This window comes from Chelmon rostratus, chromosome 20 (genome assembly GCF_017976325.1).
Source record: "Chelmon rostratus isolate fCheRos1 chromosome 20, fCheRos1.pri, whole genome shotgun sequence".
In the NCBI taxonomy this organism is placed as follows: Eukaryota; Metazoa; Chordata; class Actinopteri; order Chaetodontiformes; family Chaetodontidae; genus Chelmon; species Chelmon rostratus.
In genome coordinates, this window is record NC_055677.1 from 8,135,508 (window position 1) to 8,148,378 (window position 12,871).

At 40.3% G+C, this 12,871-nt stretch overlaps 1 protein-coding gene across 1 annotated transcript in view; it reads right to left on the bottom strand.

Moving 5' to 3' along the window:
* The window catches only part of plxdc2b (plexin domain containing 2b), an 88,785-nt gene that overhangs the window by 19,672 nt on the left and 56,242 nt on the right, over window positions 1-12,871 (bottom strand). The window contains exons 6-9 of the mRNA XM_041961809.1: window positions 10,457-10,575; window positions 9,382-9,481; window positions 2,194-2,289; window positions 1,930-2,011 (exon numbers count right to left, since the gene is read on the bottom strand). Coding sequence (XP_041817743.1) covers window positions 1,930-2,011; window positions 2,194-2,289; window positions 9,382-9,481; window positions 10,457-10,575 — 397 coding nt within the window. The remainder of the gene's footprint in view (window positions 1-1,929; window positions 2,012-2,193; window positions 2,290-9,381; window positions 9,482-10,456; window positions 10,576-12,871) is intronic.

Consider the following 12,871-nt stretch of genomic DNA (forward strand, 5'->3'; position numbering starts at 1 on the left):
AAGTTCATCAGGGTTGTTCTCTTAAAATGCGCCTTTCATTAACCCCGGAGCCAACGAGGCTGCCGCGGTTTTTAATTAGCGAGTGTTTAAGGCATGTTTGCCTTTTTCGGAGGAAGCGGCTGAAGGATACAAAGGGCAGAACAAGGCTGAACAGTCAGATATTAACACAGTTAGAGTGCTAATTAAAATGCAGCTTAATGAGAACACTGCTACAGGCATACAGTATCTCTCCACAGTGTCCATAAATTGCTAAGAGGAAAAACGCTTCTTCATGTTGCTGCACTGTACTGTAAATTAGTATGTCCAAACCCCACGCAAGTCCTAAATAACAAATCTCAACGGACAGAGCAGAAGTGCTGCACATTTCTCAAGTCAAACACATTACTCACAGAATAAATGATGAGTCCAAAATAAAAGAGTGGCAGATTAATATTTGATGCAAAAGGCATTCAAAGTGCTGCAGCATACAAAAGGGAAGATATGATGGTTGTCCAGAGTCAGACTGAATGAACCCCAACAACAACCTCCAGAAAAACATTTTTGGCAAATTCAGGCCACATATTTATCAGGCCAATAAACATCTGTTGACTTGCAAGTTGAAACTGTCTTAACTTTCAGTCTACGAATGATTACACAACTATCTCTCCATAATTTATTTCTCGTTCCCTCTGCCTTTTTCACCCAAACTTCTCCATCCAGCAAAACAAAACCCACCTCAGCTCACATTTCAGCTGTCAGGAAAGTCTGAGGAGGAACGCTAACACTTCTTTTAGCAGCTCAAATATTTACTTTTGTTTGAAGAGCAGGGGAGACAGGAAGGATAAGATAAAAAGTGGAGCAGAGGTTGACAGAGCAGGTGTGAGTTGAGTGAATGCTAAAAAAAAAGCTGCTGTCTCATCTAAATGGTAGAACTACATTCCCATTCAGCTGTGACTTCTCCAGATGGGTATTGTTATAAATTAAGTGTGCTTTTAAAATACTGCTGCCTACATAGCACAAAATGTGCTTCTATATCTATAACTCACTTATTTCAGGGTGATTCACCTGACCAGACACCATCTTTTATTTAGTAAATCAAACTCCTGCTGCAAAGCCATGCTAGTTGCGAGTTGGACCTGTGTTGTATTTTTTCCATAAGTATTGCATTATTATTTTTGGGAACTGATCCAAGTCTAAAAGTTTAAATCTTAATAGACAAATCTGAAATGCACATTCACCAAAATATCACATTGCTTTTTAAAAGTAATGTTATTTTCTAAATTGTGCTTTGCTACAAAGCAAATTCTGGATGGATTTAATTCTGTCATAATCAGCATATGAATTCTCGAGTTATGGCCAAAAAACGTGTTTTGTGTGGTCACGGTGACCTTTGACCACCAAAATCTGAACAGTCCATCCTTGAATTCATGAGAACGGGACGGACGGATGTACATATGTTAGAACATTCGACCTGAAAACATGATGGCTCCGATCACGGCTGTCGCAGGTGTGGAGCAATAAAAATGTGGTATTTCAGTATGAAAATACTGAAGAGGAGTTTAACGTCTTTAAGAGCTGAAACTATTTCAACAATCAATTTGTCAATCAACAGAAGATAAATCTACAAAAGTGAGAGCTAAAACGATTCAGTCAAGTAACTGATTAGCTAAGGATAAGGAGTAGAAAAGCAGTAGAAACTAATTTGATTTGAATCATTCTAGTAATTTTTCAGTGTCCAATGAATCCATGTGATTTGCTACCTGGCACAAACTGAATATCTTAAGCTTTTGTTTGTCAGACAAAACGAGTCATTTTGAGTAGTCACGTTGGCCTCTGGGAAACGATGACGGACGTTTTTTCACTATTTTTTGACAGTTGCACCCGTGCTGAGAATGTGTCTGTAGGAGAGGAGGAAGAGGAGATGAATCTTTTGAGAGTGTTCAGTCCAACCTGTTGAGCCGATGGCACCAGCTACAGTTGAAGTTGATCTGTGAGGAGATGCATGCGCTACAGCTGGTGAACTGGAGACAGGCTGGAGAGGAAAAAGGTCAAAAATGGTCAGATCACAAAGAATTTACACAATCAATAACCTAATGGATATACAGCCAGGGAAAAGGTCTATATGTCATATAATGAGAAGGAATCCGTCTAATAATATTTGTCCACAAGCCTACACTGACTGAGCTTAACGCAGTTACAATAAATTCTTCTTACTGGGTAAAGGCATTATTTCCACAGCTGTAGAATTGGTGATCTTCGTCTTCGTCAGCTCCACGCGGTGGTACTCGTAGATGGTCCTCCGCCTCACATCTATATTTTTGAAGAAAGAGGAGATAGAGTGAGAAAGCGAACAAACCATCACAAATCTTCCACCCAGAGATAAAAACTGGGACAAGTGGTCCCTGAAGAAAGAGGAGAGAGAGCAGGAGGCAGAATCAGGTCATAAGGGATGCTACCACAGCACTTTATTTCTCCCCTCTCTTTGTGCCCAAGCGTCAGCCCACAACTTGGCAATGGACGATAGCAATTTCCCCTGGGAGCTGATATCAATCAGACCCTGTTGAAAGGCTGCCTTCCCAGTCATCTGTAACAGCAAGTCATCAGCCAGGGTAAGATGGAGCAATTGATTAGATACATCATTGACTCTCATTGCATTCTGGCCCTTATAACTCATATGGGTCAGTGTGAAATGGGCTGCTTGCTTTTGCTGCCCATGCATCTTCACTACCATCGGTGGAATTGGAAAAGACAAGGCTAAATTACATCTTTTGTTAAAGTGAGAAAGGCTTTTTCGTGTTTGGTATCTTAACAGAATGAACAGATCTCCCTGGTGCTGTTAATACAGTGGTTAATCTAAAGGGTAATTGGATTATGAAACTTTCTATGCAAGCATTTCAGCAGAGAAACAGTAAATCTGTAAAATAAATCATTGTGATGCACAGCAATGTGCACTGTGGCATTGCTCAATACATAACATTTCCCTTAAACTACGTTCAATATCCTAAATTCAATAGCTGCAAGCAGTGACTTGCATGTCTCATTCATCTTACGGTATTGCAATATGCTAAACAGTTTCAAGTTTAAAGGAATAGATTGACATTTTGGGAAATAAGCTTATTCTTTAGTAAGATGAGAGGATCATTTCCTCTCTTCTGCGTTCATTACATATGAAGCTACAGCCAAGAGATGGTTATCTTAGCACAAAGACCGGAAACATGGAGAAACAGCCGGCCTTGTGCTATCCAAGGGTAACAAAATCAGAATACCAGCACCTCTTAAGCTCACTAAATAACATCACATCTCTTTTGTTTAGTGTAAAAAAAATGAAAAGCTGTGGCTCTACAGGAGGTTTTATGCTGGACTTTACAATAGATAAAGCTAAACACTTGGCAGCAGCTTCGCATTTAAGGGACGGACATGGAGAATGACACTGATCTTCTTGTTAAGGAGGCTGTAATTAATATTTTTATAATAACAACGTATGAAATATCAGTGTGAAAGGGGTCACTCGTAGTGATGAACCTGCAGAGAAATTTCAGGTGAATCTGCAGCTTCCCTTGACTTTCTGGAGCTTCACAGTGAGAGTCAGTCTCTTGTTTATCTGTCCGGCCAACATCTTTCCTGTTTTGGTTCACCGCTCTCATCTTGTCATTATCAGCTGCAGAAGGCAGCTGTTTTCAGAAAAAAGCTCTAAAAACCCACAGTACACTACCTGCAAACTGCAGAGTGACACAGTTAGCAACTACCTGGTGAACATAGTGGAGCATTTAGCAGCTAAAGAGCCAGATACTTTTCCTCAGGAGTTGGTAGAGACCAAACACAGAGTTAAAAGAGTGAACAATGGACTGACATTCATCAACAACAAAAAACACCACTCCAATGAATGCTAATGTTTCTCTGTCACCGCTGGACATGAAAATAAGCAACTGTTTACTAACCACTTCAAGTTAAAGGTGATGATGTCAGTACTATCTTCATCACTACCCCCCAGTTTGAGGACAAGAATGCAAATAAGTAACTAAAAAGTACATTTTACTTTAAATTTATTTCATCTTGGTTGATAGATTTTTGGTCTGGGAATTGTTGACTGTGCTGCTTACAGTGTTGTTCTCATGTGAGAGGATGTTGTTTCCCTGCAGCCCTGCTTGGCTTGATTATACATGGAACAACTGATCAAAGCAGCAAATGTCAGCCAGCTTGGTATAACCTGAGAATAAGACCGCCCTTCCTTTCCCCTGCTCTCCTCCCCGGGTGCCTGACTTCCTCTTGCCTCTAGCAAAGGGATTATCAGGTGCCTAATGACATGGTGGGGGGCCAAAGGAAGGTCAGTACCCCAACCTGAGGCTGCTGATGTGTGGGCAGACTGTGCAGCCTCGCTGGCCACTGGTTTGTAGGTGGAAGGAAGCCATAAATCAGATCAATTATAGCTTGGTCTCAGCCACAACATCAACAAGGCCTAATGAGGATTTAGCTGCCTTCCACTGATTTTATCAAACAGAGGTGTGCAAAAGTGTGTCGTCAATTTCACACAAGATGGTCAGCTATCCCATATTCAAATTAAAATCACATCCAGAGAAGATAATACACTTGAACGTAGTGTCACTCTTTTCAGCTAGGAAACATGAGAAAAACGTATGTGTCTGCATACTTGCTTTAATACAGTCACAACCAGGCAGCCTCTTGTTGCATTATCATTTGGTAGAACTGAATGGAAATCAGTAGAAATGTGAAATGTCAAAACTTTGAGTGAAAAATTGACACCCTAAGTTGACCTCTTTAAACTATGATTTCACTCTTGGCTGGTCGATATCTCTAATATAATAAATCACACTGTTTATTCCCAAACTTAAATATAAGAACATAATGAAGACTGCATACTGTATATAACTAATAGCTCCAGTATTGGCATCTTCCTCCTGGGAGTCACAATTATTAATCCAAAGACTGAGGTGGTTTTGGCTTAACTTTAAGGATAACTCACACTGACTGACACTGCAGAACAACGGCATTAGGAAAGTATATTAAAACCTGGGTCTTCACATGTGGTTGTACCTGACCTGTTAATTACACACTGTGGCCACAGGACACCCACAAATCGTCTCTCTCATCTATTTCTTTTACTGGTTGGGCTGTCGGCCTGCTCTGCCTGGAAGCAGTGTAAAATGTTTTATTTGAGCTTTTAATCCGGGGCGAAGCTACAGTCGGTTGAAAAAATGTCCCCTAGTTGCCATGGTTGCCGTGCAGTAATTGGCCTCAGAGACAATTAACTGAGTTGAAACACTTCTTCATGGTACAGCCTGCAGCGGTCATGGCTCTCCTCTCTGTTTTTTCTCTGGTAATTAAGGTTAAATGTTCTCAGGATATGGCATCTTAACACCCCCCCTATCAGAGGCCATTTCTTAATCTGGCATGAATGCATGGATACATGATGAAAAATGAAAAAAAAATTTCACCAAAATAATCGCTCTTAAATAAGATCTGAAGCAGTTTAAGACAGATCCCAAGCACAATCTTCCTTTTTTTTAAATAAATGATAACATTACTCTCCAAGAACTGTCTCTTCTGCTGCATCTTTTCCAACCTAGATTTCTACTGTACATGTGGAGCTCAAGAACAAGTGACTTAAGGTAACACATTAACTCTAACCATCCTGCGAGGAGGGAGTGAATATTTATGGAGGAATGAGCCACTATGGCTTCATACTTCACCACAAAAACTGCTGATTCTTGCTTTTTCTAAAGGTTAGTCCCTATCCATCTATGAGTAGTCTTCTATTTAAACGCCATTCTCTACCATTTGCATTAATATAAGGACTATCACTATTACTATAAGAACCTTGGATCTTAGATGTTGCATCCTTTACTGTCTCCACAGACTCTTGCCATACAGCACAGGGGGCAAATCAGGCCCTTGACGGATGCAGGATGCAAATACTGCCCTTTTCCTTCAGACATGGACATGAACCTGAGTGCTCTGCTGGCTCATTGTACAGCAGGAAAACAAAGCTTTGTTTGTTTCAGCTGTTGCAAGAGTTTGATTTTGTTTGCAGTGACTGAGGCAGTCTTAGAAACACTCCCCCTAATCCGTGATTGGCCTGTCAATGGAAGGATTTCTCCTCATGTTGAAGCAGTGTGTATCGGCTGTAGTAAGATACACTGCATTTAAAGAGTTCGGAGGGTGGTTTCTTTGATTTGGCCTTCCCAAAACCAAAAAACAAAGGGCAGAAATGTAAGGAATGGGTTAAACTGCGTGTTTCTCTGCTCTAACATTATCTTAAAACTTACGATTCCAGCATCCCAAGCCATCGTTACCCAATATAGCGATACATCTTCCAAAGACAGCAGTTACCTGGTTTTTCAACCAGCTCTCGGAGCTAACATTAGCTTTATTAGTTAACTAGCTTAGTTGATAAATTCTGCCAGATAGTTGTTATTTGAGCTGGCAAAATTGACAGACACAGGCTAACATGAGAAGACTGCTCACAGCATTAGCGTTAATTAGCTCACAAAGGATTTTGAGTGGTAAACCTGACGCTGTTGTTGCAGTAAACAGCATATTACAACAGAAAGCTTTGACGGGCATAGTAACAGTCACTAAGACGTCAATTATCAAGCAGTGTCTTAATTATTTCAAAGATTATCAAAGATTTAATGTGACATATGCAAATGAGGGCAAGACAGGTACTGCATGTATTTGTTTGGATCAGAAGGAATTCAGTTTGGACTGTTACTGTCACACCGTGGTGAGGTTTGTCTCGTCTTGGGTTTTTTGTCTTGTCATTTCCTGTTTTATTTTGAAAGCCTAACTCTCCTCTTGTTTCAGAGCGCTTGCCCTCCCTCGTGCGTCAGCCTGATTACCTATTGTCTCCACCTGTTACCTATTACCCTCCATGTGTTTAAATAGTCTGCTTCTCCCTTGTCTCGTGCCAGTGTGTTTTTGTCCTAAGGTCGTTTCACCCTTGCCCGTCATAGCTCCACAGCCACAGATCGATATTCATAGTAAGCCTTTGAGCGTTTCTGTTTGTTTAAATTTCATAGTCTAGTTCTAGGTTTTTGTGTTCCTTTGTTATTTTCATTACTGAATCATAGTCCTCTTTGTGAGAGTTTTTTGTTGTTAATATTTCATAGTCAAGTTCTGATTCTTTGTTTTCTTTCGTAAATATTTCGTAGCCAATTTATTATCCTCCTTGTGAGTGTTTTCTTTTCTATTTATATACTAAGATTATTATTGATATTCCTCCGTCTTTTAGGAGCAAAGTTTATTTTGATATCTTTATAGTGAATTTCTTTTGTTGATTAATTTTGGTCATTTTGATAGCCTTGTTGTTTTTCCTCCTTCTGGAGCGATTTCTGTTTTCTAAGTTTTATAGCCGTGCTTCCTCCTATCTGAGCGTTTTGTTTTATTTAAAGTTTTGTTTTTTTTTTGTGTTTTGGCCGCTAGCTTGTCTAGTGAGACATAGTTATAAGAGAGTAATTTTGTAGCCATTGTTTTCACGTCTAAGAGGTCTTTGGTTGTTGTGAAATCTGCAAAACTTTAACTCTGCACCTGAGTTCTCATTCGAGTCCCGGCCTGACATGTTACATCTCTCTCCAAAAATTAGATACGTTAAAATGTTGGCATTTTTTGAGAAGCGCAGTAAGTGCAGTGATCGTTTCAGATGATCAGAGCAGAAAAACAGCCCTGTCATAAAGACGAGAAAGCACACTCCTCAGAGACGTCATTCATGTTCAACACAACGCCTCGGTTACAATCTGTTTCCATTCAAGTTTTCATCACTCCATAACCAAGAAGCTGCACACACTGGTTTCATCATGCTGTGTCAGAGCCATCAAAGACAGCTCGGTTTATGAAGTCTCGGATGACTGCGCAAACAGGTTCAATATACAAATCACTCAGCGCCAACTACAGCCTTCTAGACAGAGATTTTGTAGGAAAAACCTTCAAATGAAAGAAAAAACAAAGTCCATGTCAGAAAACGCTACCACTCCAAGGATGTTGTGTTTTGTAGAGTTGTTTTACTCTTAAAACAGACTTACAAATGTCATTCTCATGACATACTTAGCTACAACTGCGTCCACATCCAACTTAACATAAAGATGCAGAGTGAAGGACAAAAAAAGCCCTTACTATGTAATGGTCTTTAAGTTGTAAGTTATTAACTTTGAAATAAATGAGATCCCAGTTTCACACACGCAACCAAAACAGAGTTTAAATGGCTGAATAAATCATATTTGACAACTCATTATTGTGGCAGACTTTGAATCAGAGCCCATGAGAGGGAGAGAGGGAGTTTGACTGTGGATGAAAAGGTCTGAAGTGTCTCCCCTTTGCTCGCATTGCTATAAATTTAATGGGCCTAAATTGCAGTACCTCAAAAGCAAATGGGAGAGGCAGATCTGGAGCTGTGCCCACAGCTCTGCCTGCTGCCCGCTGAGAGAGATGGAACAGTGCTGGAGAAGAGGTGGTGACAGCTGGACCTAAGCAGAACAGGCGAGGCTGAACTCAGAGGTATGAGACACAGTTTAAAGGGTAAATAAAAAGCTGATGAAACAATGCACTCCGTCAGCTTAATGACCCTTTGGTAAGCCCCGCCCCCTTAATTACTGTTGCTACGCCTGTCATGCTATACATTACTGAATGCAATTTACCACAATATCATCGATCTGGAGTCAACATTATTTAAAAAAAATAGTCTACTTTTCTAGTGTTCTATTAAATAAAATGTGTGTTTATTGTATTATTTGAAGGATTTTTTAATCAATACAAACATTTATTAACCTAAAACAGCCATATGCCTACACACACAGACACACACAAAGACAAAGCCACTGTTTTTGTTTGTTTTCTACTTTGACTGGGCAGTTGCTTTGTGCTTGCTTCACTGCAGGATTTGGAATTCATGAAGCAGTGCTGCATTTCAAACTAACCATGCTTTATTCATTTTCCACTTGTATTTTATGCAGATTTTACCGTTCGCTGTACCACCACTTTCATCTGTTGTTTAAACACGTGCATCTGTACATCTAAAACGTGGGTCTGGAACTACTGTGTCTAGACCTGCAGGGGCTCTGCGGCTCTGCAGTGTGACGTTTTCCGTTTACCATGACAACAGTGGCAGGTTTACCACTCAAGACTCTTAGTAATTTTTAAAACAATGATTCTTTCATTTCCCACAGAAGTGAACGAAAGCAGTTTATAATTTGTAGCTATTCTAGTCTTTGATTTTGTGAAATGTCACATGTCATCAGCAGTTGTCCTCAGCTAATGTTAGCTAAGTAACGTTAACTGACGTGATTGAAAATTATGCCTCCAGCTGACTTTTGATGTTTCCAGCTGACATGATTTAAATAAAGCTCATACAAGTGAGCAAATGTGAGCTGGAGAGGTGTGTTTGAGACTCACTGGGTATCTGTTGGATCTTGTGGACCACCACAAAGGCATCAGACAGGCCCACCTTCACCGGGTGATTGACAGAGCTGATCTGTGACACCTCGACGGGGATCTGAAACAGAAGAGGGGAAAATCAATTACCGGAACCACGACGGTCTGACTGGTGCAGGCTAGTCTGACAGCACCGGCAGTTCTACCAATTCATCATCCCGAAGGAATCTGCTGGGGCATTATGCAACTTCAATAAGCATACATCTATCTTTGGTGCACAGAATAAACATTTCAGACACAGAAGGGAGTAAAAAGAGCAACGATTTTGTGAAGACTGCTAAATTTTGAATCTGGTATTTTGATTTTACACAACACAGCAAGTAAAGAGTTCAACTAGACAAAACATCCTCCATGTTTCGGGGATAAATTCTTAAAGGTAAATGAGTTTGGTTGCACTTTTCCGACCAATAATAGCAGCATAATGAAATACCTATTAGAAAAAACACTCCAGCAGCTTTCAGATCAGCTCGTCTAAAATGTGAAAATAACACAAAAGAGGCCTGAGTCATAAAAGAAGGAGCCCTGCTGTTATAACCATTGCAATTATCATAGATCATTACTTGTTGCAATTTCAGACTCTAACAGCAGTCTCTGTTGGACAATATTTTTCATTACTATATGTTTTTTGGTGTGGTTTTTGAAATTTAAAAAACTAATAGACACTCTTGGGACATTTAATTAAAAAACCTGATATCATTTAAAATAATGTTAGAAACAAATCAAGCATGTCGAAACAGTATGAGGGCATTAAGTGATATTTTCTTAAGAAGCAGCCATCATTAACTTATTTTCTCATTCATGTTGGCATCACTCTTCTGTGTAATGACCAGAGTGAAAACACATGTTGAGAAGACAAGCATTGCGCATATGAGTTATGTGTTATTTATTTTCCATGAAATGTCTCCATCAAGCCCTGAAATACTCTAGTGTGGTTCATGTTGTTCACCTTTAATGTAGTCGTTTCATTTAAATGTGTTTTACTGTCTTAGATGCTGGAGATAAAATTCGAAAACTGGCTTGATAAAGGAGTCCTGACCTCTTTGTATGCAAAAACAATCCTGCCGGTGTTGTGCAGCGTTGCCTGGAAGGTGAAGCTTCCCAGGTTGTAGTTGTCCTGTAGGTGGACATGGTCCCACTGCACCACCAGAGCAGTACCTAAGGGAGAAAGAACCACCGTGAAAACTCAAACAACTAGTTACCACATATAGGATGACTAAGGAACGTGCAGACGTCACTGATTGCTGCCATCTGCAGACAGCTCACACTCATCTGTTTTTCTCTGGTTTTGAAACACCATCTCTACTGTCTCAGATCTAGCGTGAAATGAACCGCTGACCAGGCAAAAGGGTGTGAGTAAGAAGACATTAATGCAACAATCATGTTTGCAAGGCGATATGTTTGCGAGGGCCTATTTCCTGGCAGAGGCTTCAGTTCCCCCTGCGGGTGTGAGGTGATTGACACTGAAGTAGTGTGAGCAGTGATATGAAAACACTCCACTGGAGCAGGATGAAACAGCAATAAAACTGAAACTTTTGATGAAACCAAATCAAGGAGTGGTGGTTACTGTGATGGATTATGTAGCTCCGGCAATTTTCACAACAGTGAAAGTTTTTCATACTGTGAAGGAGTGAATGACAGTGCTGTAAATGACTTCTTCTTATGGAATAGTAAAAAGAGAATACTTCCAACAACACTGGCTGACAGCAGTCACCCACAGGGATAAAGTGAAGCAGGAGGCCAACATTGACGTTAACTTAAAGAATGTGTTCAGCACCAAAAGAAAAGGACATTTTTCACCTCCAGTGTCATCTAATCATACATATACTGTAGCTTTGGCTTTATTTGCTCATTCTCTGAAATTCAAGCCACCTCTCCATGCTGTATAATGTCAGTGAATGAAAACTGATTGATTTAAGTTTTCAGCGGTCTGAGCTGCACAAGTTAAATTCCTTTTACCCTCTATGTATCAGGGAAAAGCTTCACCTCAAAACTTGGCCACCTAAAACTGAAACTGCAGTATCGAGAGCTGAAACTACATAAGAAAATTCATCTCAGCAAATTTTCTGATTATCAGTTAATAATTTAACTTCACATTCTCCAGCTTCAAAATTGTGAGAACTTGCTGCTCCTATTCATCTTATGTGATAAATGTCATTTTTCACAATTTAATAGTCCAACAAATGACCTGATCGATGCATCAGCAGAATGTTAGTTGCAGCACTGGTTGTATCTACATGGTCAGACACCACTAGAGTTACATGATAAAGCTATTTTGTACAATGGTTGATACACATATCAGGAGTGTCAGACACATCCTGGTTCAGTTTGTATAAAAACTACCAAGCCTCTTAAAGACACACCTCTTGAGGCAGACTGAATAACTGAGTGTATGAATTAACAAATGAATGCATGAATTAACAGTGACTAATCTGAGCATGCCAGTAACTTACTGTAAAACCAATGTACTATAACTTTGAATCACACTTGACACAAGGAGTCATCCTTTGGTGCTGCCTTAATTTGGGCATGTACACTAAATGAGCACCAGACTCACGGGGCCTTCAGCTCTACCCAGCAGACAGCAGGACCTAACATTACTTTTAACACTATCCTGATTTACTGTGGACTTTAGAGAACCTATTGATGGGAAAGTCATTCCCTCCTCCGAGCTAGCCATTTGGCTGTATGCCACGGCAATAAAGGTTTTGTTAACAAAACTAATCAATTTGTACATCACATAGCCAGAGCTCCTCCATCCCAAGCAAAGATGAGATTTAGCTCCTCTGCTGACAGTTAGGATAGCACAGGCGTCTGATTGCACAGGAAACCCCCATATAAATTCCATGTGGTGTGAATAGACAGCCTCTAGCACTAGATATGGATGTTGCATGTGTTAAAACAGGAGCTTAGACAAGTTCGGGCCTGATCTTTCATTGACATTTAATATCATGTGACTGATATAGCTGCTTGACAACTGTTGAGTGAAGGGCAGCAACTACGGGGCACTCGTCACTATTTTGAGTGTTTGGATGGGAAATAAGGAAAAAAGGGCAGAGCTGAAGAGCTGCTGTGTAACGGATTAAAGAGGACAGAGTGTAGGAGAACGCAGTGAATATCTGAGAGAGGACCAGAGCACTAAATTGCTGCCTTATGGCACATCGTGCTTCCTCAGTCAGCACAAGTTAAGCCTAATATAAGTCTGCTTAAAATGCATTGAGTTTAGGAGGGGAGGCTGCCATGCTATCTGGGGCTTCTTGGCTAAAAATACAGAGTGGGTGAGGAGGCCTGGAGGGAGCACACACTGGCCTTGTTTCTAATTCCACTTACAAGCTTAACATGCTGTATGAACTCAAAACAAACAAACGAAATCTAGCTCTATTACGCAAGCCCACCCTCCGCATGGTGGAGTAGATTTGTTCAAGAGTTTTAGTGTGGTTTAGGCAGCATCAGT